The sequence below is a fragment of the Hemicordylus capensis genome, chromosome 15 (assembly GCF_027244095.1).
Source record: "Hemicordylus capensis ecotype Gifberg chromosome 15, rHemCap1.1.pri, whole genome shotgun sequence".
In the NCBI taxonomy this organism is placed as follows: Eukaryota; Metazoa; Chordata; class Lepidosauria; order Squamata; family Cordylidae; genus Hemicordylus; species Hemicordylus capensis.
Genome location: NC_069671.1, coordinates 14,227,343 through 14,253,333, shown reverse-complemented (window position 1 = coordinate 14,253,333; position 25,991 = coordinate 14,227,343). Strand labels below are relative to the sequence as shown.

The window sequence follows — 25,991 nt, the reverse complement described above, 5'->3', positions numbered from 1 at the left end:
ATGGGCCCGGAAGTCCAGGGGTAAGAGCACCACTGCACACGCACACACATCAGGTCCTGTTATTGCATAGCGGCTACCCAAGTCAAACGTTGACAAATAAATATTTATATTTATATACTGCTTTTCAACAAAGGTTCCCAAAGCCGTGTACATAGAGAAATAGAAATAAATGAAGGAAGATGGCTCCCTGCCCCCCAAAGGGCCCACACTCTAAAAAAGAAGATAGACGCCAGCAACAACAGACACTGGAGGGATGCTGTGCTGGGGCTGGAGAGGGCCAGTTGCTCTTTCCCTGATCAAGAAAGACAATCACCACTTTTAAAAGGTGCCTCTTTGCTCACTGAGCAGGCGTCAAGCCAGAAGTCTCCTCTTGGTCCACAAATGCTCTGGTTTAGTTAACTGAGAGTAGCTCAATTAACTTGCCTAGGGAGCAAGAGGGTGTCGGTTTGAGTTCCCGCTGGTATATTTCCCAGGCTATGGGAAAGACCAATATCAGACAGCAGCAATATAGGAAGGTGCTGGAAGGCACCATCTCATACTGCATGGGAGGAGGCAATGGTAAACCCCTCCTGCATTCTACCAAAGACAACCACGGGGCTCTGTGGATGCCAGGAGTTGATGTCGGGTTTTATTTCAGCTGAATTACTCTAGTGCAGAGTGAACTGAGGTCAGGGTATTAAGGGTAACCACAGTTACTCTGTTGATCTTTGGTTAAATAATTGTAACCTTATGCAAGAGCTTTGATTTCCAGGTTGTTTTTGCTAGGATACTTTGTTGCATTTTCTGTTTTAAAATAGACAACCACTCTTCTTTCAGCTTCCCATAGGCCTGAAGTGGCCATTGTGCCCTTAGTAGCCAATGGGGATGTTGGTGGGCAAACATGTTGACTGGAAGTTAATAACTGAAGGAGAGGCAAAAATTCTATTAAATGTGGGGCAGATGTGTGGCTATTACATCACACTCCATTTAAGATGGAGGTAAGATGCCTCTGAGTACCAGTTGCAGGGGAGTAACAGCAAGAGAGAGGGCATGCCCTCATCTCCTGCCTGTGGCTTCCAGCGGCATCTGGTGGGCCACTGTGCGAAACAGGATGCTGGACTAGATGGGCCTTGGGCCTGATCCAGCAGGGCTGTTCTTTTTGGCTTTAGGAGGACCAACTAAAGTGTCACAAAGTATCTACAAATGTTATATCCCCCCCCCCACAAAAAAATTGTAATATCTGTGGCCATGAGTGCTAGAACCTTTATAGCAACAGAACTAGCTTGAAGGCAAGTTAGATCAGAGGGACAGCCCTTCAGTTTGTTACAGCACAGACAGACACACACACAAAAGAGGATCCCAGCACCTTAAAGATGAACAGATTTATTGTGGCAAAAACTTTCATGTGCAATTCTCTTTCAGTTCCCAGTAGATTGTGCCATGCGTGTAGTACATCAAGATTTTAGGTCGCCTGCCTTCTTTTTGACAAGGGAATCTAGAGGACCAACGAGGGACTTAAAACTAGAAGAGTTAGAAAAATAAGGAAACCTTTTATGTGGTGAGGAACAATAACTTCTTTATTTAAGTCTCTACTTCATGCATAAGCATGATAGACCCCCACCAACGTCCCCCTCCCCAAGTTTAAACTTTGGCAAAAATCACAAACAGAAAATAAGCAGCCAATACAGAACAGTGAAAATGCCAACAGTAAGGGCCCCTTTTAACAGTTTTGCTGTCAGGCAAACACGCGTAGAAGCCTTGCTTTGGCTACGTCAACTAGAACTCTGTGTTCGTTAAAAGGCAGGTGTTGTTTTGCATTGTTTTTAAAAAAAACACAATATCACTTCTTGACCTCTCCTAGATCTTCGATGCTATCGTCATCCACCTGCAACAAAGGAATTCTGCCATCAGTCAGTTGGAATCATTATTATAGTATAAGCCACTGAAACATTAGAATAGTTAGAGCAGTATCCACACGCCTGGTGCTTTGCAGAGTAGAAAAGCAAAGGTCCCTTCTTCAAGGGGCTTAAAATCTATAAATCAACATAGAGGACAGAAATATGAAGCTGTCTTACACAGAGTCAAACCATTAGTCCACTAAGGCCTGTGTTCTCTACACCAACTGCCCTCGGCTCTCAGGCACAGAGGGGTCTTTTGCATCACCTGCTACCCAATCTCTTTAGTAAGAGTTTTAACTTTAGACATTCCGTGTGCAAAGCAGGTACACCACCACGGAGTTAGGACTGGACTCGATCAACCCTTTGCCCGATCCAGCAAGGCTCTTCTTTTATAAAGCAAGAAAGAAGAGATCCCTGTCCTGGGAAGCTTACAATCTACATTTCTACAAATCTGGAGAGACAACAGGGGAAAGGAAAATAATACCTATCCTGGGCAACAGGGGAAAATAAAGGCTTAAATACAGTTAGACAGGCTTAGGTCTAGGACTAAAGGGTTATGGATACTTTTCACCCCACAGCTCTGGCATTTTGGTGTGCTTTCTAGAGAGAGGAGACGATCCTTGCCTGAAGAGAACTTAACCCACAAGCTCAGATCCCCATCAACTGTTCAGAACACCTAGGAACTTGCAGTGCAACTGTACTGTGAATTCTCCCACAGAGGAGAGCTGGTCTTATGGCAGCAAGCATGACTTGTCCCCTTAGCTAAGCAGGCTCCGCCCTGGTTACCTACACATGGGAGACTTGAAGTGTGAGCACTGTAAGAGATTCCCCTCAGGGGATGGAGCCACTCTGGGAAGTACAAAATGTTTCAAGTTCTCTCTCTGGCTTCTTCAATATAGGACTGAGAGGGATTCCTGCCTGCAACCTTGGAGAAGCCGCTGCCAGTCTGTGAAGACAACGCTGAGCTAGATAGACCAATGATCTGATTCAGTGTATGGCAGCTTCCTATGTTCCTAATTCTGAAAACTCTGAGACCTCATGAAGCAACAGAACTAAATCTGTGCCCCCAACTACTATGCAAATGCCTCTCTTATTCAGTTTTTCACACATACCTCATCCTATTGCCTGAAGTGAAAGACACGTCAGGCACAAATCACAGCCTACAGTGACTAGCATTTAAGAGGACACAGAAAGAAATGTGCAAAAACAGAAGCTGGGCAGAACAGAGGAGACAAGTTATTTACCTCAGACCATTTCTCCTGGATGACATCGATGATGTCATCTGTAAAATCCCCCTGAATGATTATTTCGTCCTCTCCTGTTACAGAGGCACCACAGGAGAATTTCTGAGCGAAGAATCTTTGTGCTTCCTTGAGGTCAATTTCTGTTTAGTGAAAAGAAAACAAAGAGGGAGCCCATATTGCAATCTGAGTATTAGCATTATTCATATGACATCAGAGTACATGGCGTTTTGCCAAGCATCATAAGCAAGTGAAATAGGTTCGTGCCCCAAGAAGGGTACAGTGGGGAGGAGGAAAGAGAAGTATGCCGCAGAGTTGCCAAAACCTAAGGGGTATACTCGTGGGTCAAATGGGCTGTAAGCCAGAATTTGGCTTTTTTAAAGCCAAATCTGGCCACCTAGGTGTGCCCAGCAGTAGGACTGTGTGCAAAATTCGATTGTATTATTGTGTATAGGGTGGTATATAAATATAATTAAAATGCACAATTTTAAGCATGTTTATTCAGAAGTCAGTCTCACCAAGTCCAATGGGGCTTACTCCCAAGTAAGTATGCACAAGATTACAGGACCAGTCAGTGCATAGGACAAATGTGGACCCCTGGAAGGGCTCATTTCACTATTTCTCTTATGATTTTTTTGTTTGTTCTGCTTTTCTTGCAAGCAACTCAGGGTGGCGTACAAGATCCCCTCAACAATTTTATTCTCACAACAACCCTATAAGGTAGGTTAGAGAAAGTGACTGACCCAAGGATCCCACAGTCTAGTCTGACACACTGCTCTAGAGTGAGGCTAGGGTAGGCAAGTAGTCCTACCTGAGCAGATATCTAACAAAGATGTCTTGGGCTGAATTCTCATGGAAGTGACCTACCTGTGCCCATGTTGTACCACTTCAGGCTACAGATGGGAGCTCACATGACTGACTGCTGCTCTGTACAAAAAAAATCCCTCCACACAGAAATCCAGCATGTCATGAAGGAGGGTTCTAGTCTACCTCTGACACACTAGTAGTCTACGCAACATACATTTTTTGTCCAGAGGAACGTTCACTCATGCAAGCCCCCGCATGCCACCCTAGGTGGTATGGACAAAGGGTGGCCACCTTTCAAGAGAACTGGGCCTTGGTAGAGACACCGTTGGGAAGACTCCACTCACCAAATGTTGCAAGACCGCACACTCTCGTGACGTATTTCTTCTTTGCTCTTGGGATTTTCGCTATTGTCACTTTTTGAGGTACCGTTTTCTTCTTCTGTTTTATCTGACCTCTCCCACCTGGGGACAGAACAGAACAGAAAACACCATCAATATTCATATCATAAGTAAGTTTTGTTTCAGGGCATAGGAAGAGAAGGGCCAGGTTTCCCATGTTTTTGCCCTCCAACCCACCATGAAATGCTTTAAAGTCTCTTTTTAATTATTATATCCAGCCCGTAAATAATCAGCTGTTAGACCTTGCCTCTCTTTTGCTTTTTCTTCTCTTCCTCTTCACCAGTTGTTCCTTGACCTTCTCCAACTCCAGATTCTTGTTTTGGAGAATTGTCTGAATCAGAAAAACAAACAACATAAATACCTATATTTAAGCTCCACATGGGTGCCCTTTTTCCTCCTGTTGTGCCTCTGGGCACAATAGTGACCCACTGATTTCCCCCTCTCTTCCTCTGTACTGGTCTCCCTGGTCACACCGCCCACGTTAAGAACAAAACACAGAGCTCTCCTTACCTACAGTAAGTTTTGCAAACTCGTTTGGGAAGTTCTTCTCTAACCATTGCCTGCATTTAGCCACATCGGGCATGTATTCGCAGTACTGGGGGGTTGAAAACACAGTGTAGAGTAGTTAGTTGAGGGAGACACCCCCCACCCCAGATATACAGTGTGAACAGCTGCCTTTGAAACAACATCCCCTCAGGAGAGGTCCACCTAGCTCCATTGCTGGCGGCTTTCTGGACTGGCCCATCCCGTCCAGCATCCTGCTTCACACAGTGGCCCACCAGATGCCTCTGGAGAGCCCACAGGCCAGAGCTGAGAGCCTGCCCTCTCTCCTGCTGCTGCTCCCCTGCAACTGGGATTCTCGGGCATCTTGCCTCTTAGGGCTGGAGGTGGCCTATAGCTCTCAGTCTAGTAGCCACTGACAGACCAGTCCTACATGAATGTTATCTGAGGCCTTCTTCAATAGGGATGTGCACAAACCGGCCCGGAGGCCCTTTTACGGGCCTCCAAACCAGTTCGATGGTCTGGTAGTTTGGCTGGTTTCATGGCCAGGGGGTGGGGTATCTAAGGAACAGGATGCTTTTCCCACCCCGTGACATTTCCCCCGCCGGCGTTGTATAGAAAAACAGTCCCACGGGGCGGCAGCATACCTCCTTGTCACCCTGGTGCTCACTGGAGCGGAAATGCTGGTCGGACTGGCAAGGAGGGACTGTTTTTCTACACAGTGCCAGCAGGGGAAATGCCATGGGGGCGGGAGCTCCCTCTCTGCTCCTTAAGGGCGAACCCCACCGCCATCGAACCAGCCATCACTGGTTCTGTGCACATCCCTATTCTTAAAGCCATCCAGTCTGTTGGCTGCCCCCACATCTTGTGGCAGAGAATTCCATAGGCTAATTATGTGTTGTGTGAAAAGGTACTTCCTTTTGTCAGTCCTACATTTCTTGGCAATCAGTTTCATGGGATGACCCTTGGTTCTAGGGTTATGAGAGAGGGAGAAAAATTCTATCAACTTTCAACGTGCCATGCATGATTTGATAGACCTCTATCATGTCTCCCCTCAATCATCTTTTTTCTAAACTAAAAAAACCCAGGTGTTGTAGACTTGCCTCATAAGGAAGCTGCTCTTAGGCGCCTTACAGGAGCATACTGCTGTTTGGATTATGATTTGTTTGATGCTCCTGATATGTTCTGCTTTTTTGGTTTCTAAGTCATCTTCTAAAACCATTTTCATTATCACCAATAGAAAAGCGGAATGCAGAGTCTTTGAAATAAAAGGAAAACAACTCACCTCTGTTGGCAACGAGCAAACTGGGGAAGAGAGAGAGATTTTTTTAAAAAGAATATCACATTTCTCTGTCACACATCTAAAAGCTCTAAAATTTTAGACAAATTGATGTATCCAATATATTGATCCCTATCGGGAATTGTACTAGCCACACAATCAACATTTTACTAATTTTACACTGAAAGTTCAATTGTCAAAACTGTATCACCAACTTTTGATAAAATCACATCTTAAAATCAATAGGGGATGATGAGACAGCCACTTGACCCTTTCTGAAATTGTCTACAACTGCAAACTTCAAAGTCTTCATTTTTTAATATTCTCACTTTCTTTTTCATGCTCAATTACTCTTTATTTTTAAGGGGCGAAATGTACAGAAGATGTATACTTTAGTTAATTATCATTATGTGGTGTGTACATTATATATTGTATATACAGTATATATTTTATAACATGTGTAACAAGCTTTTTCCCAAGACCTTTTTAATGCGCAAATAAAGCAAAACATAAAACAGCTGTTAAAAGTAGCAAATGTTTTGATGTCACTTATCAGCTTCAGTGCTATACAGTAGTGGTTGAAACGTGCTGTTAAATACAAAGAACAACTCAACATATTTCAGCCCTACTGTATAGCACTGAAGCTGATGTGTGACATCAGAACATTTGCTACTTTTAACATCTGTTTTATTTTACTTGCACATTAAAGAAGTCTTTGGGGAAAGCTTGTGTTCATTTGGAGGAAGATGCTTATCACAGTAGATTCTTTCAAGGATCCGATGGAGTAGATCGTAGTTCATGAAAAATTCCACCGCAATCAACCTGCAAGCCTTTAAAGATGTCACAAGAACCCTTTTCGGATTTGAAGTAATTGGCAATGTGCTCTTCCTCACAAACATCCAAGAGAAGCCGTGTGGATAGAAAACAGATGTTTAATTGTCTACTCAGTAACCATTGCTGTTTATATATTGCATATACCCCTGCTAACTGAGCAAAGAGGCACCTTCCAAAGTGGTGATTCTCTTATATTTAGCAGGCGGCGGTGAGCAACTGGCCCTATCCACCCCCAGCACAGCATCCCTCCAGTGTCTGTCACTGGCGTCTACCTAGCATTTCCTTTTAGATTGTGAGCCTTTTGGGTCAGGGAATCGTCTTATTTAATATTTATATTTTTCTATGTAAACCACTCTGCAAACTTTGGTTGAAAAGCGGCATATAAGTCTTAGTAGAAGTAGTAGCAGTATTTAGCAACGGTTCCATGCCCCCGCTAGCACTTGCCTCCGCAGTAGAGAACCCGGAGGGGATAGTCCGCATCAGGCCTTGCACTGCACCTTTGGTCTCCTTTGCAATCGAGAACTGCAGAATCGGCTGCATCCATCGCCATCTCACAGATCTAGGAACCACACAAGCAAAGAACAGGTTCCCAGCGAGCACAGTTTCTCAACCTAGATCTTTTTGGAAAGCATTAAAAGAGTTGAAGAGCCATCTTCCCTCCGCTCAGGGCAGCACACAGCCACTTAGAACGCAGAAACATCAGCAGCATCAAATACAACCAACCAATAAAACCTCGAAACAAACACATAATTTGACAGTCATGTAACAGTAAAGAAAAAAGGGCACGGCCCTATCAAGTATCAGCTGGCAAAGGTGAATCTGACACCCCCTTCTGAAATGTGGGCTCTTCTCCCTTCATGGGGGAATTGCTCCGGTTATCCTCATGGATGCCATTTTGTTCGGCAGTCACCAGCACCTCAAAGACTGAGACTACTTTTTGCAGACAGTCAGCAACATTCTTTTTTTTTCTTGAAAGACATTCACATTGGCCAACGTGAGACATGAAAACCCATAAAAAAGCAGAGATAGGGAAGGGTGGAGATCTGTGGCAGGCAGACAGGAACTTGGGGTCTAAAATCGGTTCACCATGTTGATGTGCAAGAGAAAGTTGTTGTGCCGTCGAGTCAGTGTCGACTCCTGGCGCCCACAGAGCCCTGTGGTTGTCTCTGGTTGAATACAGGAGGGGTTTACCATTGCCTCCTCCTGCACAGTATGAGATGATGCCTTTCAGCACCTTCCTATATTGCTGCTGCTGCCCGGTATAGGAGTTTCCCAGCAAGCATGATTTGTCCCCTTTGCTAAGCAGGATCCACTCTGGCTTGCATTTGAATGGGAGACTACATGTGTGAGCACTGTAAGATAGTCCCCTTAGGGGATGGGGCCGCCCTGGGAAGAGCACCAGCATGCTTGCACCTCCCTGGCATCTCCAAGCTAGGGCTGAGAGGGACTCCTGCCTGCAACCTTGGAGAAGCTGCTGCCAGCCTGGGTAGGAAATATGAGCTAGATGGACCAATAGTCTGACTCAGTACAAGGCAGCATCCTATGTTCCTATGAAACCTGGGCCTGGCATGGTGGAGTGAGTCAGGGGACCAGGAGACAAGGGTCATAGCCACAGGTAGGAAGGGTGAGACATAAGAGGGAAAGGCAGGGAGACGGCACAGCTGTCGAGCTCATGCTTTGCATGCAGAAGTTCCCAAGTTTACTCTCTTGCATCTCCAGTTAAAAGATCAGTCAGCCGGCACTGGGAGAGTTCCCTGCGTCAGACTCTAGTCTAGACAGACCGACACCCTGAATTATATGCGTTTGCAGGAACATCAGGTGGCTGTAGATACCAGGAGTATTAATATTAACTTGCAAATATTAATTTGCTTTGGGGCGGAGGCGGTCTTAGGGTATGTTGTGCATATGTGAGTGCGTGCATGGGTGTTTGCCAACATGCTAAAGAGTTTGAGAAGGGTTAGGGGGTGAAGAAGGAAGGGTGGAGGTGAGTGAGAGGAGAAGGGAAGAGGTGATTCTTTTGAGAAGGGGGTGAGGGAGAGGAGACGGGAGAAGCTTTGGCGTCTGAAAATGTACTCCTACAATTGATAATACCACTTTAAGTGGCACAGCGGGGAAATGCTTGACTAAGAAGCAGAAGGTTGCCAGTTCGAATCCCCGCTGGTATGCTTCCCAGACTATGAGAAACACCTATATCAGGCAGCAGCGATCTAGGAAGATGCTGAAAGGCATCATCTCATACCGTGCAGGGGGAGGCATGGTCAACCCCTCCTGTATTCTACCCAAGACAACCACAGGGCTCTGTGGGCGCCAGGAGTCGAAATCTTTACAATCTACACCTTTACAATTGATAACAATAAATCAATTGATTGAGGGGAGCAGCTGGCAAGCAATCCAGGCAGAGGCCATGCCAGAAATGGGTGGCACCCAGCCAGCTTGAGGCACACACCTAGGATTCTGCTTGGAACACAACCCGGGAAGGACCATAGCGCTCAGCATCTGCGCTGCATGCAGAAGGCCCGGGGTTCAGATGGGAGTGTCTCCCGGCAGACCTCAGCCTCCCTTCCCCCTGCAAGTCAAGGGAGACAGGACGGAGCTGCCCATGGACCAAAGCCCTGGCACCATACAGGGGGCAGCTGCCCACATAACCGGCGTCGCCAAGCTGCTCAGGGCTGGCCAGGAGCCACCCTGGAGGGAGATCTGGATGGCTTGGGAGGGGGAGGAACTGGGAGGGGGGAGGGAGGGAGGGGCCTCTCCAGGACTAGCTTTGGTCAGAGTTGGCAACCTGCAGGTGGCCGAGGGCGAGGAGGAGTCAGGAGCCAGCCAGGGTGGCCCACCACGGCTGCCAACTTCTTCTCTTTGGGGTGGCAGGCGGATGCCCAACCGGGGCAGGGCATAGGGCGGAGGGCTGGGCAGGGGCAGAGGTGGGGCTGCCCACCAGTGCCCAAGGATGGGGTGGGGGAGGTCTCTTACCCAGGGAGCCCTCAGGTTTCGGAGGAGGGGGCGGTGGTTCCTCCTGCTGCTGCCGCCCTCTTAAATGGCACATGCAGCGGCGGTACCAGCGGAGCTCCTAGGCAAGGAGGCAGGACTGAGCGGGGGATCTCGCGAGAACCGCCCGCACTTCTCGCGAGGCTGCTGCTGCTGCTGCTGCTACTCCTCCAGCCTCTGTACAGATTGAAAACCTGAGAGGGGTTTTGGGCAGGAAACCAAAAAGGAGCTTCGTTTGACCAGACTGAGCATGCTCGAATGCTTTTGAGCATGCGCAGATACCCCGGGCAGGGCTCGTTGATGGGCAGGTATTGCTACACCGGCCGTGGGGCGGGGTGGATTCGGGTGGCTCCGCCTCCCTGGTCGGGTTGGGGGGCTGGCTGAGCCGCTCCGGCCACCGTCGGGGTCGGACCCGGATGAGAACCACCCGTGCTACCTTGGTGGTTTGACACATTAGGGAGGTCTGTTGTTAGTCCTTTGTCGCAAAGCCAGTAAAATAAAATATAGGCTATAATCAGAGTCTCTTGTTCAGATTTGCGGAGGGGTAAGGATGTATAGACCCGAGGTGTGGCCCTCCCATCCGAGGCTTTTAGCTGCTTTTGGACTACAACCACCATCAACCCCAGCGGCAATAAATTAAATGGGGGGGGAAGTTCCCAAACTTGGGTCCTCCTCAGACGAGCCTGGACTACAACTCCCATCAACCCCTGGCCATTGCAGCAGGGGTTGGTGGGAGTTGTAGTCCAGCAACGCTCAGGGACCCACGTTGGAGAAGCCACCTGAATTAAAGAAAGCTTCAGCTTGGCCTATAATGCTGGGAGCAAGTCCTAGAGTGAGATTTACTTAACCGGCCTAGGATTGGGCTGCATGACTGCAACTCTAGGCATACTTAATCTATGAGTAAGCCCCATGGAATCCTTGAAGGTCCCCCCACAAACTCTCCCATCCATGGGGGATAAGCATATGCATCGTATCAAATAATAAATAAATTTAACAGTAAAATTACTGCAAGAAGCCCCGAGCTGTTGCGCAAACCCCACAAAGGGAGCTGCGGCGCTTCAAGGGTTAACTCTGCTCACAGGCTCCCGACTCGGTGTTTTGACTTTTGAGCCCCAGGCCTTGCCGTAACTAAGGTAGTGAGGTCAGCAAAAGGAAAACCATAGAAGTAGAAAAGGAAGGGCCGAAGAATCTGCGCGCTACGGGTCGCTCGCTGGGGCAAAATAGTTGCGCTCGCTCTTTTCCAGGTGCTGCTGCTGGGTTGAGACAGGAGGCGAAGATGCCTCGCTTCGCCCAGCTGGTTATGGGGCCTGCGGGGAGCGGGAAGGTGAGTGGCGGGGGTAAGGGGGGTGGGGTTAGGTCTCTTGATGAGGCTTATATCCTTGTTGGGGCCATGTGCGTCTTCAAGCGAGGGGGAGGTGAATGTGAGTGTTGTATAACGAGATGCGTGCTGTGGCTCATACAGTTCTAATCTTCTTCACTCTTTTTATAGTTAATTACTTTTATAGTTAATTACTGGTTGGCATTATTCTTTAATTAATAACTATGGGAAGGATCCGGAGTAAGTCGTGATGAAATCCCTGAAATAAGAACATAAGAACAGCCCATCTAGTCCAGCATCCTGTTCCGCACAGTGGCCCACCAGATGCTGCTGGAAGCCACAGGCAGGAGTTGAGGGCATGCCCTCTCTCCTGCTTTTGCTCCCCTGCAACTGGTACTCAGAGGCACCCCGCTTCCAAGGCTGGAGGTGGCCTATAGCCCTCCTACTAGTAGCAGATGATAGACCTCTCCTCCATGAAGTTATCCAAACCCCTCTTCAAGCCACACAATGCATAAACCTTGGAAAAGCCGCTGCCAGTCTGTGAAGACAATACTGAGCTAGGTGGACCAATGGTCTGACTCGGTATATGGCATCTTCCTAATTTAAATCCCATTAAATTCACTGGGACGTAGTCATAATTCACTTAATCTGAATCCTGCCCTATGTATTTAAACTTTTATTATTGTTTCTACTCTGCTTTTTAAATTGTTATTTAGCACTTTTGCATTTTTATTTTATCCCAGATTGAAGCTGTTGCAGCCAGGCTCTAACTGTTTCTTTGTAAAAAATACATACGGTGGCTTGCATGTATTTTTCATAGAAGTGCGCACATGCATTCAGAGTGGGGGCCTTCCTGATTCAACCTGAGCAGGATCGAAAATTGAACTGAGTGTACATCCAAAAACTTTTGAGCGCACATACGCCTTTGAGGGAATACTGGGTTACTGGCCCCTGACAGGGCCACTTCTGAGGGGTTTCCTCCAGTGTGTTAAAGCTTTGTCTTTTCCAATTCCAGAGCACCTACTGCTCCACCATGGTCCAGCACTGTGAAGCGCTGAATCGCTCGGTCCAAGTTGTCAACCTCGATCCAGCCGCAGAACACTTTGACTATGATGTCATGGCAGGTAGGGCCAAAGCTCAGCCTGAAATCCATGAAGATGTGAAGCAGGGGCAGGTGGGAGGCAGATCAGGATCTCTGCGGTAGATCAGCAAGAATTTTTGACTTCCAGTTGTTTCACACTACAAAAGGCAATGGTCACATGCACACTTAGTTGCTGATCCGTAAGCAAATTGTATATCTCTGAGCCTCAGTGTTCTTCAGCTGTAAAATGGGAATCCATGATTAGGAATATTGATACAACTTGCTGTTCCCTGAAACAGCAACAGCAAGAGAGAGGGCTCACCCTCACCTCTTGCCTGTGGGCTTCTCAGGGGCATCTGGTGAGGAGCGGAGAGCTGGTCTTGTGGTAGCAAGCATGACTTGTCCCCTTAGCTAAGCAGGGTCTGCCCTGGTTGCATATGAATGGGAGACTAGATGTGTGAGCACTGCACTGTAAGATATTCCCTCAGGGGATGGAGCTGCTCTGAGAAGAGCAGACGGTTCCAAGTTCCCTCCCTGGCAGCATCTCCAAGATAGGGCTTAGAGAGATTCCTGCCTGCAACCCTGGAGAAGCTGCTGCCACTCCGTGAAGACAATACTGAGCTAGATAGACCAATGGTCTGACTCGGTATATGGCAGCTTCCTATGTTCCTGTGGTGGGCCACTGTGTGAAACAGAATGCTGGACTAGATTGGCCTTCCTTATGAAACTTCAGGTTGGAGGGAGAAAATTCCTTACCATATTGCTTCTCTCTCATCCTTTGTCTTCCTTGTCTATAAAACATGATTATTAATTGGTTGCCTTTGCCCAGGCCTTTCTGCAGCTGTGCTGGCCAATTTGGAGTTGTGGGTTTCTGGTGGCTTTTTTATTTGTATAGTCCATCCCTGTTGTAAAGCATAACCTCTGAGAATCTGTCCCTTCCTAAAAATGAATTCCTTATTAGTACTCTTGAACCACTTAAAATGGAGCCTCCATCTTCAGATGGGGTATATCTGTGCTGTGGAGTATCAAAAGGGGAGGGCTGTGGGCTTCATGCCCTGTTAGTAAACATCACAGAGGCTTCTGGCTAACCACAGTTGGAAACGAAATGCAGAATCAGACCGTCTGATCCAGCAAAGCTGTCCTTTTGCTCTGAAGGCTGCTGAGAAAAATGCCACCCCTTTGTTTCAGATATCCGAGAGTTGATTGAAGTGGACGATGTCATGGAAGATGACTCTCTAAGATTTGGCCCCAATGGTGGTTTAGTTTTTTGTATGGAATACTTTGCAAGTAACTTCGACTGGCTGGAACAATGTCTCGGCCATGTGGAAGACGATTATATACTTTTCGATTGCCCAGGTAAGCAGATAATGTTGACTTTGAGAGCACCATCAAAGAGATTTGAGGGAGGGGTCAGTGGCAACCACAGATAACAGCTGATTGCAACCACTGGTCAAAATTTGTGGACACACAAACACACCCCACCACCTACAACGGTAGATCATGTTTGACATTAGCTGAAATTAGCACTCCGGTTTTCAGCGTTAGCTATGTTTAGCCGTGTGTGTGTTAAATTTGTGTATACTCCTTAGGACAGATTGAACTCTACACCCATTTGCCAGTGATGAAACAGTTAGTGGAGCAGCTGCAGCAGTGGGAATTCCGGGTCTGTGGTGTCTTTCTCGTTGATTCTCAGTTTATGGTGGAATCCTTTAAGGTATCTTACAATTATCTCCCAAATCAGTAGCAGGTCTAGCCAAATATTTTGCTCTTCTTGGTCTTGACAAAAATAAAGAGGGAAGTCATGTTACATTGCAATAAATCTAACTTGGTGGGAAAACAAATATTTCTGAGTGCAAATTGTGGTTTTCATGGAGGGCTGGTGTACTCTTTGCATCAGAAAGTGAGTTTGGTGTAGTCCTCTCCTGACTTCTTGTTTTATGTCTCCCAGTTTATCTCGGGTGCCATGGCAGCCCTCAGCGCAATGATATCCTTGGAGATTCCCCAGATCAACGTCATGACAAAGATGGACTTGCTGAGCAAAAAAGCGAAAATGGAAATTGAGAAGTAGGTTTGTAGAAGGCCCGGCACTTCATCTCAGATTGGGGCGGCTTGATTCAAGTTTGTCTGGAGGCCCTCCGTCTCTGACTTAGCTGTATCTCATCATGTGTCTGAATAGATTTTCCCCTTTGTGCTCTCTTGGTAGAATAGTGAGCTCATGGAGGTTGGTTTCAACCCCCAGTCCCAAACAGCCATTTCTTTGTTCATTTCATTTATGCAGAGAAACATAGAACATAGACAGCTGCCATATACTGAGTATGATGGACTTATTGGTCCATCTAGCTCAGTATTGTCTTCACAGACTGGCAGCGGCTTCTCCAAGGTTGCAGGCAGGAGCCTCTCTCAGCCCTAACTTGGAGATGTTGCCAGGGAGGGAAGTTGAAACCTTCTGCATGCAAGCATGCGGGTGCTCTTCCCATAGTGGCCCCATCCCCTAAGGGGAATTTCTTCCAGTGCTCACACATGTAGTCTCCCATTCAAATGCCAACCAGGGCAGACCCTGCTTATCAAAGGGGACAATTCATGCTTGTCACCACAAGACCAGCTCTCCTTCTCAATTCATTTTTACTAAGGATTAGCAAAACATGTCCACACGTTTGCCTTTCCTCTAGAGCCAGAATTTGTTTATATTTTGTTTATTTCTTTAAAACTCTTTTTATCCGGCTCTAAGAATGGTTTAGATCAAGGGAAGTAAATGAGAAACAAATCGGGAGTTGGCACAGCTCGCAGCTCACAGTAAATCTTTATCAGACAATTGCGTTCTAAAACTTAGCTAACATCTTCCAGGTACCTGGACCCTGACATGTATTCTGCCCTGGAGGATTCTGCAGGTTTGCTCAAAAGCAAAAAGTTTAAAAAGCTGACGAAGGCAATCTGTGGATTGGTAAGTTGTTTGGGGTTTTTTTGGTTGGTTGGGTTTTAGTGTTGTGCTGCGTCTTGTTCTGTTAAGGATCAGTCATGGAATCCAACATGACATTTACACTTACCAGGACTAGTTAGCTGGAAATGTTTGGTGGCTTGGTTTCCTGTGGTCCTGAAGCTGATGCATGGAGGGTTCCACACACACATCATTGCTCCTAGCTCTCTCCGAATCTGTGAATTGCCTTTTAGATTGATGACTACAGCATGGTCCGGTTCTTGCCTTTGGATCGGTCTGACGAGGAAAGCACCAACATTGTACTGCAGCACATCGATTTTGCCATTCAGTACGGGGAGGATCTTGAATTCAAAGAACCAAAGGTACGGGTTCAGTGGCCCCCCTGGAAAAGATTAGGCCACTTCAGTCAAGATGAAGCCAGAATTGAAAACCTGGCCACCAAAAAGCTCTTGCCCAAAGGGCTACACATACCCATGTGTATGTGTCATTTTGTGGTCTGAGAGACACCAATGATGTTTCCCTGCTTGGTCACCTGGGGGATAATTACTGCACTTACCATGGGTGCCTGGCTGTTCGTAGGCTTGAATTTAAGCCATTCATTGGGATCACAGGCCTTGGTTGTGCTTAACCACAAATCTCATGGGCAGTTCAAATCAACTAAAAGATTAATTCAAGTAATTTTGAGTAGGCACGTTGATATTCCCCTTCGGGGATGGGGCTGCTCTGGGAAGAGCACCTGCATGCTTGCATGCAGAAGGCTCCAAGTTCCCTCTCTGGCACCTCCAGATAGGGTTGAGAGAGACTCCTGCCTGCAACCTTGGAGAATCTGCTGCCAGTCTGGGTAGACGATACTGAGCTAGATGGACCAAGGGTCTGACTTTCTATGGCAGCTTTCTATGTTTCTAATAGAATCCATTAAATATGCTGTCCATCTTTTTTGTCTTCAACCTTGGCCAGCAGAACGATGACAGGGACAGTAAAAGAACCAACCAATCCTTTTCATTTAAGCTTCCACAAATGTCTGAGATGCAAACCCCAACTTTGACTAGATGTAAATAAAGCCAGACGCTTACAATTTGTATTTCTTTCCTAACAGGAAGTGGAGGAAGATAGACCTTCTGCTTTTGACGAATACTTCCAAGACCGAGTGGATGAATGAAAACCATGAAGCTGATTTTGGCAAATTTTCTAGTTCTGGAATGAGACTCTTTCAGGTTCCTGCATCTTGGACTTGCACATGAATAGCGTGATAGACACAGTTGCACTGTGGTTTTTCCTCATAAAGACCTGAATGTATATACTTGTATAGCTCTACATCCTGCAGCTATTTTATTTTAAGAAATTCAACCAAGTAAAAAGAGCTACCATGAGCAATAAACTTCCTTATGCCTGGTAGATTGCAGAACTGCAAGAAGCAGGGGAATTTCTGTTTTCCCTGCGCCCGATACGTGTGTTTGTGATCTTGATTCGTTAGTGCAGCTGGGGCAAATATGTACTGAGCTTTTAAAAATTGTACCTCAGTAATAAGCTATTGCTTATCCAGAAATCTTCAGCTAAAGAGAGCAACCTTTTACAAAGCCATCTGGTCCTTGAAAACATTTTTAGCTTAGTCCACAATTAAAACTAAGGCAGATTCTTGGCTACTAATGTATAGAATAAACTTGCTTCACACAATTCAGCATAGGTGGGGATTGTGGGTTTCTCTGCTTGTATGTAGACGGGGATGTGATCATGATGGTTTCCATCAAGAAATAGTGTAACATAGTGGTTAAGACTCATCTGTGCCTCAGGGAGGGTCACCTTTGCCACAAGATAGATACTCAGTATATGACCTCAGGGGAGCAACTTTTTCATCAGATTCAAGATGGTACTCCTTCTCACCTGTAATAGGGGGGGTCATGAGATGGACCTGCCTTACGGAACTGTTTTAAGCATGACCGAGCATGTTTACATTATTGAAACTGAAGCTTACAATCAGATGTTTGGCAATAGCACAACAATATATTGCAGTGACCTACCACTTTGGGGGGGTAAGTTATGTTGGACTGGGCTTACTCGTGCAGGGAGACATTCTGTGTGGAATCTTTGGTGCTCTGGTCACCAGTGATCCCTCTAAGGCGTGCGCACATAGACAAGTTTGTTGATATCCACTCGGTTAATTTTAGATCCCACTCAAGTTGGAAGGCCCCCACTCTGAATGCACGTGCATGCACACTGCCTTGATACTGCCACCCAGAACAAAACTCATTCTGTGCACAGATGAAAAAAAATTGAGGGAACACTGCTGATCACCATATCTTAAGGAGGACATTGTAGAACTGGAAAGGGTGCAGAAGAGGGCAACCAAGATTATCAGGGGCCTGAAGCACCTTCCTTATGAGGCAAGGCTGCAACACCTGGAGCTTTTCAGTTTAGAAAAAAGATGATTGAGGGGAGACATGAGAGAGGTCTATAAAATCATGCATGCTTGGGAGAAAGTTGGAGATAATTTTTCTCCCTCCCATAACACTAGAACCAGGGGTCATCCCATGAAACTGATTGACAATAAATTTAGGAACTTCTTTTTCATACAACACATAATTAACCTATGGAATTCTCTGCCACAAGATGTGGTGACAGCCAACAGCCTGGATAGCTTTAAGAAGGGCTTAGACAAATTCATGGAGGACAAGTCTATCAATGGCTAGTAGTCGGAGGGCTATTGGCCACTTCCAGCCTCAGAGTGCCAGTTGCAGGGGAGCAAGAGTAGGAGAGAGGGCCTGCCCTCAGCTCCTGTCTATGGGGTTGCCAGAGGCATCTGGTGGACCACTGTGTGAAGCAGGATGCTGGACTAGATGGGCCTACTTGGGCCTGATCCAGCAGGGCTGTTCATATGTTCTTGTTTAATCTTCCTCCTGGCTAAGCTTTCATTTGAGTGAGGACTTCAAAATGACTGAAACAGAGGCGCTGCTATTTTTTAATTAGATTGATATCCCCCTGTATCCCATTGACTGCTGTTTTTCTCAAATGGTCCCAGATTGCCCCCCCCCCAAAAAAAAATCCTCCTCCCCACAAGAAATGACTGAAGTAACTTCAAAGCAGTACCTCCAATCCCTATACTTGAGAGGCGGTCCAGAAGGAGACCATGATCGATGGTATTGAATGCAACAGGAATGCAGTCCCCCCGTCAAGCTCCCAGTGTGGGTCATTCATTAGAGTGACCACAGCAGTTTTAGTCCCATGTCCAGGATGGAAGCAAGATTTAAAGGGGTTTAGATAAGCTATATCGTTCCTAGAGGTGACTCTAGCCGTTTCCTACCTCTCTGTCCATGAGCCTTGTACCAAAGGTGTACAAAGGGCAGTTCCTAGAGCGTGACTCTAGCCGTTTCCTACCTCTCTGTCCATGAGCCTTGTACCAAAGGTGTACAAAGAGCAGTTTCTAGAGCGTGACTCTAGGCGTTTTCTACGTCTATGTCCATGAGCCTTGTACCAAAAATGTACAAAGAAAAGAGCAGTTCCTAGAGCGTGACTCTAGCCGTTTCCTACCTCTCTGTCCATGAGCCTTGTACCAAAGATATACAAAGGGCAGTTCCTAGAGCGTGACTCTAGGCGTTTCCTACCTCTCTGTCCACGAGCGCCTTCGCCTCGCCTGCCTCTCGCTTCCGGCCTGTCCGGGCGCCCGGGGTGGGGAACAGGAAGGGCTTGCCGTTTGCAAGATTCGCTGCCTTGCTAGCTGGAAGAACAGAGGCTCCCCTAAGCGGCTGCATTGCTCCCACCAACGATGCCGGTAAAGAGGGGGGGGGGGGTGGCATGGCATGCATTTGGGCACGGCCAGGGGCCGCTCCACTTGCCTGGCGTTGGGGGAGGCTTTGTGTCGAGAAAAGGCAGGAAGTGGCGGGGGTTGCAGATGCGGGGCGGAGGAGCGAGGGCAGCAGAGGCACCACCGGCTGCTAATCTTGGCTTCCTTTCCGTGATTTTTAAAAGAAAAAGAAGAAGAAACTAGTCAGTAGCACATCTGTATTTGGTGCTTTCTAGCACCCAGCGCAGCCTTCTGGTTCCCAATCGCGTTAAGGAGTGTCAGTCTTGCTGCGAAAGGGGAACTTCCTTATATGGCCCTGGTGGTTTTAAAAACGACAGACCTCCGCGCAGAACTGGCCTCCCTCTCCGCATCGCTGTGGCTGCTCCTTTGCCATTTCATGTTCTCCTCCCTTTTTTGGCCGCCTGGCTGTTTCCGGCAAGGAGGCTTGAGCAAGCTACAGATCTCCTGGCTTGCAGGCCAGGTTTGGCCCAGGGGGGCCAACAGCTGCTGACCCACGTTTTTGCTGCACGCTTGTAGTCCGTGGGGGTGGCCAGTAACGTCTGGGGGGATGAATGCTCACGGGGATCTTTGACGCGTTCTGGGCCACAAGAGGTGGGGAAGAGGTGGCCGCATTTCAGTGCTTTCTGCTTCCCATGCATTCTCACGCTTTTGCTGCCCAGATCTGCCATGCCGTTTTCAAAATGCTTTAAGAGTTTTTAAAACACAAAACCGGCTGTCAACGCTTGTCGATGTTGTCGGAGGAATAGGAACGGAAACTGGCAGGACTCTCCTCCAAAGAGGACTCCAGCCTTGTTATCCTAACCCTATCCTCTAGAGCAGGGATTCTCAGCGTTGGGTCCCCAGATGTTATTGGACTTCAACTCCCATAATCCCCAACCAAAGGCCACTGGGGCTGGGGATTATGGGAGTTGAAGTCCAATAACATCTGGGGACCCACACATTGAGAAACCCGGCTCTAGAGCAATTTTACTCTAATCGTTTGGGGATAGAGGTAAAGAAGGGGTGATAACAGAGAGAACGCTGTAAGTGCATCAAGGCTGTTGCCCATCTTCCATCTCTAAGGGGAGAGACAATACCAGAAGTCACTATGAGCATCCGTCCAGTGTTTGGTCCAGTGTTCCCTTAAAAGCTGTGATGGCCTCTGCTTGGGAATTATGGGAGTTGTAGTCAACAACATCTGAGAATCCCTGTTAGAGGGAACTCTGCATCCGTCCACTGAGATGGTATTGGTGGCGAAGATTTGTGGGCCTGGCTCAAGGGAGTGTCAATCATTCCCCGTCCAGTCAATCACCTGGGAGTGGGGAATGCTTCTTCCATGTGACTTCAGGAGACATGGGAGACTTTGCACCTAATGGCGCAGCGGGAAATGACTTGCCTAGCAAGCATGAGGTTGCCGGGTCGAATCCCTGCTGGTATGTTTCCCAGACTATGGGAAATGCCTATATCAGGCAGCAGCAATATAGGAAGGTGCTGAGAAGCATCATGTCACACTGTGCGGGAGGTGGCAATGGTCAACCCCTCCTGTATTCTACCAAAGACAACCACAGGGCTCTATGGGCGCCAGGAGTCAACACCGACTCGACGGCACAACTTTACCTTTACCTCTGGTGTGTTGATGACCTTTCTCTGCTGTTACAGGCCTATCATTCTACCCTCATGGACCCCGATACCAAATTGATTGGCAACATGGCCTTGTTGCCTATAAGGAGCCAGTTCAAGGGCCCGGCGCCCAGGGAAAGTAAGTTCATGGTGGGCTCGAAAGAGACGCTTTTTGTAGCCTCTCTCTAGTTGGTGGGCCTACAGTGTCTGAAGCATCATGGCTAAGAGTCATAAGCCAGAACGTTGCTGCCTCCTCTTAGCTACAATCTGGGGCTGGTTCAGATGTAACACAGAGCCAGGCTCTAGCATAAAATCCTGCTTTGCATGACATCCCCTGACTTCTGAAGTTTATCTCCCTACCCTTGCTTTCAAGCAACCGGGGAAGTAGAATTCTACTTCTGACACAGAGCAAGCCAGGACCACTCCTTACATCTTGCACTGAGCAATCCTGGCTTGTCCTAGCGGAGTTTCAAAATCAAACCAGGATCTGAAGCTGTGACATGGCGTGTGATCCGGATCAGGGAGGGGAGGGGAAGCTTTGAGAAAGAAGAGGGCAGGTCCTTATCTCCTCTCTGCCACCCCATGCAGCTTCCTGCTGGGGCTGCACTCAGCCCAAGTACTCCCGCAAAGCGCCAGCACGTACATGGAGTCCGTGCATGCATGGGCACCATTTGCATGGTCATGGGTCAGCAGAGAACAGGTAAGGACCTGCCCTCCTCTTTCTTATAGTTCCTACTCCCCTCCCTGCACCGAACTGGTGCTCAAATCGCAGTTCATGCCCACTCTTAGATCCTGGTTCCTGAGGCTAGGGGTCATTGCATGAAGCCAGGATTTAATCCTACCTCTGAACTGACCGGTTGGGTGGTCTAAGAAAGCTGCAATTGTCCTGCCTCACCCCCATCCCCCGCCCCATCTCCAATATGCAGGGAATAATAAAGGTCTTTTTTTTTTTTAAGCATTGTTAATGCAGCGAAGACTTTTGTGTGTGCTTATTCTTAGTTGAGCTGTTTCCAATTTTTAATTTTGATTTTAATATTTTCCATTATGGTGAGGTGTTCTAGGTGGGACAGAAATGTTGGTAATCAATTAAATAAGTTCATTTTCCTTAGTTGATTTCTTTATCATCTCCAGTATATTTTTCCTCTCCTTGGCAGCAAAAGACACAGACATCATAGATGAAGCCATCTACTACTTCAAAGCCAATGTTTTCTTTAAAAATTATGAAATCAAGGTAAGAAGGGGGAAAACTGTTGTAAAACATTTGCTGCTTGTTATAGCTTCTGGCAGGCGAATGACCTGGTCTGCATCTCTGTGGTGCACCAACTGCCTTAATAGTCCTTTTTTGTCTAGATTAAATTTTTCAGCTTTTCCTCGTGAGGGACATGTTCCAATACCTTGATGGGCTGGGGGGAGAGGGAGATTATTCTAAACCTGGGTACCCAATCTGGGGTCCTCCAGATGTTGCTAAACTACAACTCCCACTACAAGTGTGGCTGGGGGTGATGGGAGTTGTAGTTCAGCAACATCTGGAGGATCACGGGCTGGGAACCCCTGTTCTAAGCCTTCTCATGGATAGACAATATCTGCAGTTTTTTGCCTCCTAATATTGACTGACTTTGTTCTGGTTGTGTGTGTTTTGGTGTGTTGTTTTTTTTAGAACGAGGCTGACAGGACCTTGATCTACATAACGCTCTATATTTCAGAATGCTTAAAAAAGCTTCAGAAGGTAACTGTCCATTTTTAGCTGAAATAAACTTTAAAAAGAAAACAGAAGCAAGTAGAGATGTGGTGGTGTTTGGTGCAGGGAGGGGTTTAAGTTCTGTCTTAAGACTAGGCTCTGTCTTAAACAAGTCACTCATGCTTTATGCTGCTTTTGCCTCCAGTGTAATTCCAGAGGCCAAGGAGAAAAAGAAATGTATACGCTAGGAATCACAAGTTTCCCAATCCCAGGAGAACCAGGATTCCCGCTCAACGCTCTCTATGCCAGACCCAGCAATAAACAGGAAGATGGTGAGAGAAGAGTCACAATTGGGGGTATTACTGGACCCGGCTCTACTTTTGGAAGCTCAGGTGGAGGCGGTGGCCAGGGGTGCCTTTGCATGGCTTTGGCTAGTGCGCCAACTGCGTCCCTTTCTTGAGAAGGCAGATCTGGCCACAGTTACCCATGCCTTAGTCATGTTACAGCTGGATTACTGTAACACGCTCTACGTGGGGCTGCCCTTGAAGAGTATCTGGAAACTGCAGCTAGTGCAAAATGCAGCAGCTAGGGTTTTATCTGGAGCTGCCCGGTGGGAGCACATCACACCCATTTTGAAAGAGCTGCACTGGCTACCAGTTTGTTTCCGGGTCCAATTCAAGGTGCTGGTTTTGACCTTCAAAGCCCTTAATGGTTTGGGCCTGGGATACCTGAGGGACCGCCTGCTCCCAAGGGTTGCTGCCCGCTTGATGAGGTCATCTGAGGGGGCTCTGCTCCGGGTGCCGACAATGAGGGAGGCTTGGTTGTTGTGCACACGGGACAGGGCCTTCTCTGTTGCTGCCCCCAGACCCTGGAGTGCTCTCCCGGTGGCTATTCGCTCCTCAGTCTCCATCACAGCTTTTAGAAAGCATGTTAAATTGTGGCTTTTTACCCAGGCTTTTAAATGATTGTCTGCTGCTGCTCTTTGTACACTGTGTTGCTTTTATGCTTGTGTTTTAAATTTTTAATCAAATTTGTTTTATATTTTTAGCTTAATATTTTAATTGTGTCTTTTTTACAATCTTGTTTTTAAATTTTGCTGTAAACCGTCTTGGGATTGTTTTAATGAGAGGCAGTATATAAATTAACAATCAATCAATCAATCAATAGGGCCTAGCAAGCTTTTAATCAGTGGCTTAATCAACTAATAAGCCAATCTTAAGCATGTTTACTCAGAAGTAAGTCCCACTGAGTTCAGCGTGGCTTTCTCTCAGATAGGCTTCATACCTATGCATACTTAAGGCTACAGTCCTGCAAATGCTTTCCTAGATCTCCCAGTGAACTTTAAATGGGTCTGTCTTCTGAGTCAGTAGACATAAGGATCAGGCTGTACAGCTTTAGGTAATTATTCCCTCGGAGCCATTTTAATCAGTTGGGCCTGAGAGTTAAGTGACCACTTGTGTCTTTAGCTATTTTGGTTTTGGGGGTGTGACTGTGATAAGACCCTAAAAAGGGAAGTATTGGAGTCCTTTCCTCATGCAGTGCCCAGTAGCTTCTGTTCCTTAAATTGTTGCCTTTACTGCACACATCTTTTGATGCTTCAAAAAGTCAGTTATGCAGTGTGTAAAGATGTACTTCCTCTTGTCTGTTTCATCGGAGGACCTTGAGTTCCACTGTTACAAAAGCAGGAGAAAGACCTCTCTCACTCCATTCTCTCCACACCTTGCATACTTCTACAAATCTCTTCCATACCCTACTTTAGTCTTCCCCCCCCCCTTCTCTCTTTTAATCCTGCAAATACTTTATAGCTGCAAATACTTTAGCCTTTCCTTATAAGGAAGATGCATCTTCTACCCCCTGATTATTTTGGTAGTATCACTTACCATATAAGCACCATCAAACAGAACGCTTGCTTGTTAACTTAGTCCAAGAGAGAACTGTCCAAGTTCTTCTTCCTTGGGAATGTTTAAAGGGGAAGAAGGGTGCTTCTCTAGCTGAAGGTTGGCTGCTGAACGTACTTCCTTCAAGAAAAAGGACATACGAATACAATGAATACTTATATTCTGCTTTCCAACAAAAGTTCCCCAAGTAGTTTACATATAAATAAATAAATAAATAAATAAATAAATATGACTCCCTGTCCCTAATCTAAAAAAGAAACATAAAATAGACACTGGCAACAGCCACTGGAGGGATGCTGTGCTGGGGATGGTCAGGGTCAGTTACTCTCCCCCTGCTAAATAAAGAGAATTGCCACTTAAAAAGGTGCCTCTTTGCTCAATTAGCAGAGGTTATGAACAGAGAAACTTTATTTTAAAAATGAGAGGAAGATCTTTAAAGGTGACCAAAATATTTGGCTGAATGTGAGCAATGAGCTGTTCTGATGAGCCGGGTGTGTTTCTTTCTCCCTATTTTTAAAGAGGTTATGAGGGCTTACTTGCAGCAGCTGAGACAAGAAACTGGCCTGAGGCTTTGCGAGAAGGTGTTTGATCCACAGAGCGACAAACCTAGCAAGGTAAGAGGCTGTTCTCTCCTATGACTTGGTCCTACTTTAAGCATCGCCAGATTGCTGGCTGGACAGAAGTGCTTGCTGTTTATTTAAGTAACTGCAGAAGAGTGGCTTCTCCACCTCCTACTAGGGATGTAAACGAACCTGTTCAGAGGCTCTTTTACGGGCCTCCAAAGACATTCAAACACTGGCTGCTTCAAACGTTCGGTGGGGGGGTAGGACTTTAAGGGCAGAGGAGGGTGCACTTACCCCTCCTCCCATCTCCCCCCCACCGCTGCCGCCCCTTCTTTTTCTTCGGCTGGAAATGGCCAGAAGTACCGGGTGCGCACGTGCGCATGCAGGGATTGCGATGTGCTCGTAATCCCAGAGTGCACACACGTGCCCGGTACTTCTGGCCGAAGAAGGGGTGGCAGGGTGGTACGCTGCTGCCCCAAGGGATTTTACAAGACTCCAGCGCCAGCAGGGGGAAGGTAAGTGCATCCTCCCCCGCCCGGTTCCATGCACATCCTCCCTGCCGCCTCCTCTCCATTTCTTTTAGGGCCTCATTTTCTTTCCCTTTCCCCCCTCTCTCCTAGTGGTGGACCTGTTTCGTGAAGAGGCAGTTCATGAACAAGAGCCTGTCGGGACCAGGGCAGTGAAGTGGATCCTGCAGCTGTTTTTTTTGTCCATGCACTTTGCTGCCAGATGTACAAAATTTTGCTTCTCTTTTAATATATGTTTTCTACCGATAGAGATTCAGCGCTTCTGTGGGGAAACCATTGACAGGAAGAAAGACGGAACTGAAATCATGTGCAAATCATGTGCAAATCTTGTTGAGCTGGAGCTTAATTATGACAGTAATTAAAAAAAAAAGTGGTTTCTACTCTGCTGGTTTGTCTTTACTCGCCTTCGCCAATTGCAGGTTGTCACTCGGTCATAATCTAGAGCAAGGCTGCTCAACTTCAGCCCTGCTGCAGACATCACCGGGGATTATGGGAGTTGTAGTCCAAAAACAGCTGGGGGGGGGCCTAAGTTGAGTAGGTCTGATCTGGAGTAAACATAGGAAGCTGCCTTGGACCATTGGTCCATCTAGCTCAGTATTGTCTGCCCTGACAGACAGTAGCTCTCCCAAGTTTTCAAATAGGAATCTTTCCCAGCCCTACCTGGAGATGCT

At 47.0% G+C, this 25,991-nt stretch overlaps 3 protein-coding genes across 5 annotated transcripts; 2 read left to right on the top strand and 1 right to left on the bottom strand.

The window, feature by feature from the left end:
• Nucleotides 1-1,336: 1,336 nt before the first annotated feature.
• DENR (density regulated re-initiation and release factor) lies at nucleotides 1,337-24,350 on the bottom strand. Of its 3 annotated transcripts, none has more exons than XM_053279487.1 (8): nucleotides 24,213-24,350; nucleotides 7,382-7,496; nucleotides 6,110-6,129; nucleotides 4,834-4,918; nucleotides 4,571-4,654; nucleotides 4,270-4,386; nucleotides 3,122-3,261; nucleotides 1,337-1,864 (listed from the first exon to the last, which is right to left on the bottom strand). In XM_053279487.1, exons 1-8 carry the CDS (start codon nucleotides 24,213-24,215, stop codon nucleotides 1,820-1,822), a joined length of 609 nt encoding a protein of 202 aa, XP_053135462.1. In that variant the 5' UTR covers nucleotides 24,216-24,350; the 3' UTR covers nucleotides 1,337-1,819. The 3 variants fall into 3 exon arrangements, with proteins under 3 accessions (XP_053135462.1, XP_053135465.1, XP_053135463.1); XM_053279490.1 differs by lacking the exon at nucleotides 24,213-24,350 and adding an exon at nucleotides 9,908-10,073 and having other exon boundaries at nucleotides 7,382-7,554; XM_053279488.1 differs by lacking the exon at nucleotides 24,213-24,350 and adding an exon at nucleotides 9,908-10,068.
• GPN3 (GPN-loop GTPase 3) lies at nucleotides 11,076-16,651 on the top strand. The gene is made up of 8 exons (XM_053279486.1): nucleotides 11,076-11,246; nucleotides 12,256-12,364; nucleotides 13,510-13,677; nucleotides 13,911-14,035; nucleotides 14,270-14,385; nucleotides 15,166-15,262; nucleotides 15,490-15,618; nucleotides 16,353-16,651. Exons 1-8 carry the CDS (start codon nucleotides 11,199-11,201, stop codon nucleotides 16,413-16,415), a joined length of 855 nt encoding a protein of 284 aa, XP_053135461.1. The 5' UTR covers nucleotides 11,076-11,198; the 3' UTR covers nucleotides 16,416-16,651.
• ARPC3 (actin related protein 2/3 complex subunit 3) lies at nucleotides 18,865-25,700 on the top strand. The gene is made up of 7 exons (XM_053279491.1): nucleotides 18,865-19,022; nucleotides 20,694-20,793; nucleotides 21,809-21,885; nucleotides 22,312-22,380; nucleotides 22,538-22,664; nucleotides 24,750-24,844; nucleotides 25,414-25,700. The coding sequence occupies exons 1-7, from the start codon at nucleotides 19,017-19,019 to the stop codon at nucleotides 25,474-25,476; spliced, it is 537 nt and encodes a 178-aa protein (XP_053135466.1). The 5' UTR covers nucleotides 18,865-19,016; the 3' UTR covers nucleotides 25,477-25,700.
• Nucleotides 25,701-25,991: the final 291 nt, after the last annotated feature.

What these genes read in the sequence shown, in the direction of transcription:
- GPN3 (XM_053279486.1), top strand. Translation starts at nt 11,199, where the DNA reads ATGCCTCGCTTCGCCCAGCTGGTTATGGGGCCTGCGGGGAGCGGGAAG. An exon ending in GGCCTGCGGGGAGCGGGAAG is followed by an intron (nt 11,247 to 12,255) that starts GTGAGTGGCGGG and finishes TTCCAATTCCAG; the next exon opens with AGCACCTACTGCTCCACCAT. An exon ending in TGACTATGATGTCATGGCAG is followed by an intron (nt 12,365 to 13,509) that starts GTAGGGCCAAAG and finishes CCTTTGTTTCAG; the next exon opens with ATATCCGAGAGTTGATTGAA.
- ARPC3 (XM_053279491.1), top strand. An exon ending in GGGCCCGGCGCCCAGGGAAA is followed by an intron (nt 20,794 to 21,808) that starts GTAAGTTCATGG and finishes TCTCCTTGGCAG; the next exon opens with CAAAAGACACAGACATCATA. An exon ending in GCTTAAAAAAGCTTCAGAAG is followed by an intron (nt 22,381 to 22,537) that starts GTAACTGTCCAT and finishes TTTTGCCTCCAG; the next exon opens with TGTAATTCCAGAGGCCAAGG.
- DENR (XM_053279487.1), bottom strand. An exon ending in GTTTGCAAAACTTACTGTAG is followed by an intron (nt 4,655 to 4,833) that starts GTAAGGAGAGCT and finishes TTTCTGATTCAG; the next exon opens with ACAATTCTCCAAAACAAGAA. An exon ending in GAAGAAAAAGCAAAAGAGAG is followed by an intron (nt 4,387 to 4,570) that starts GCAAGGTCTAAC and finishes TTCTGTCCCCAG; the next exon opens with GTGGGAGAGGTCAGATAAAA.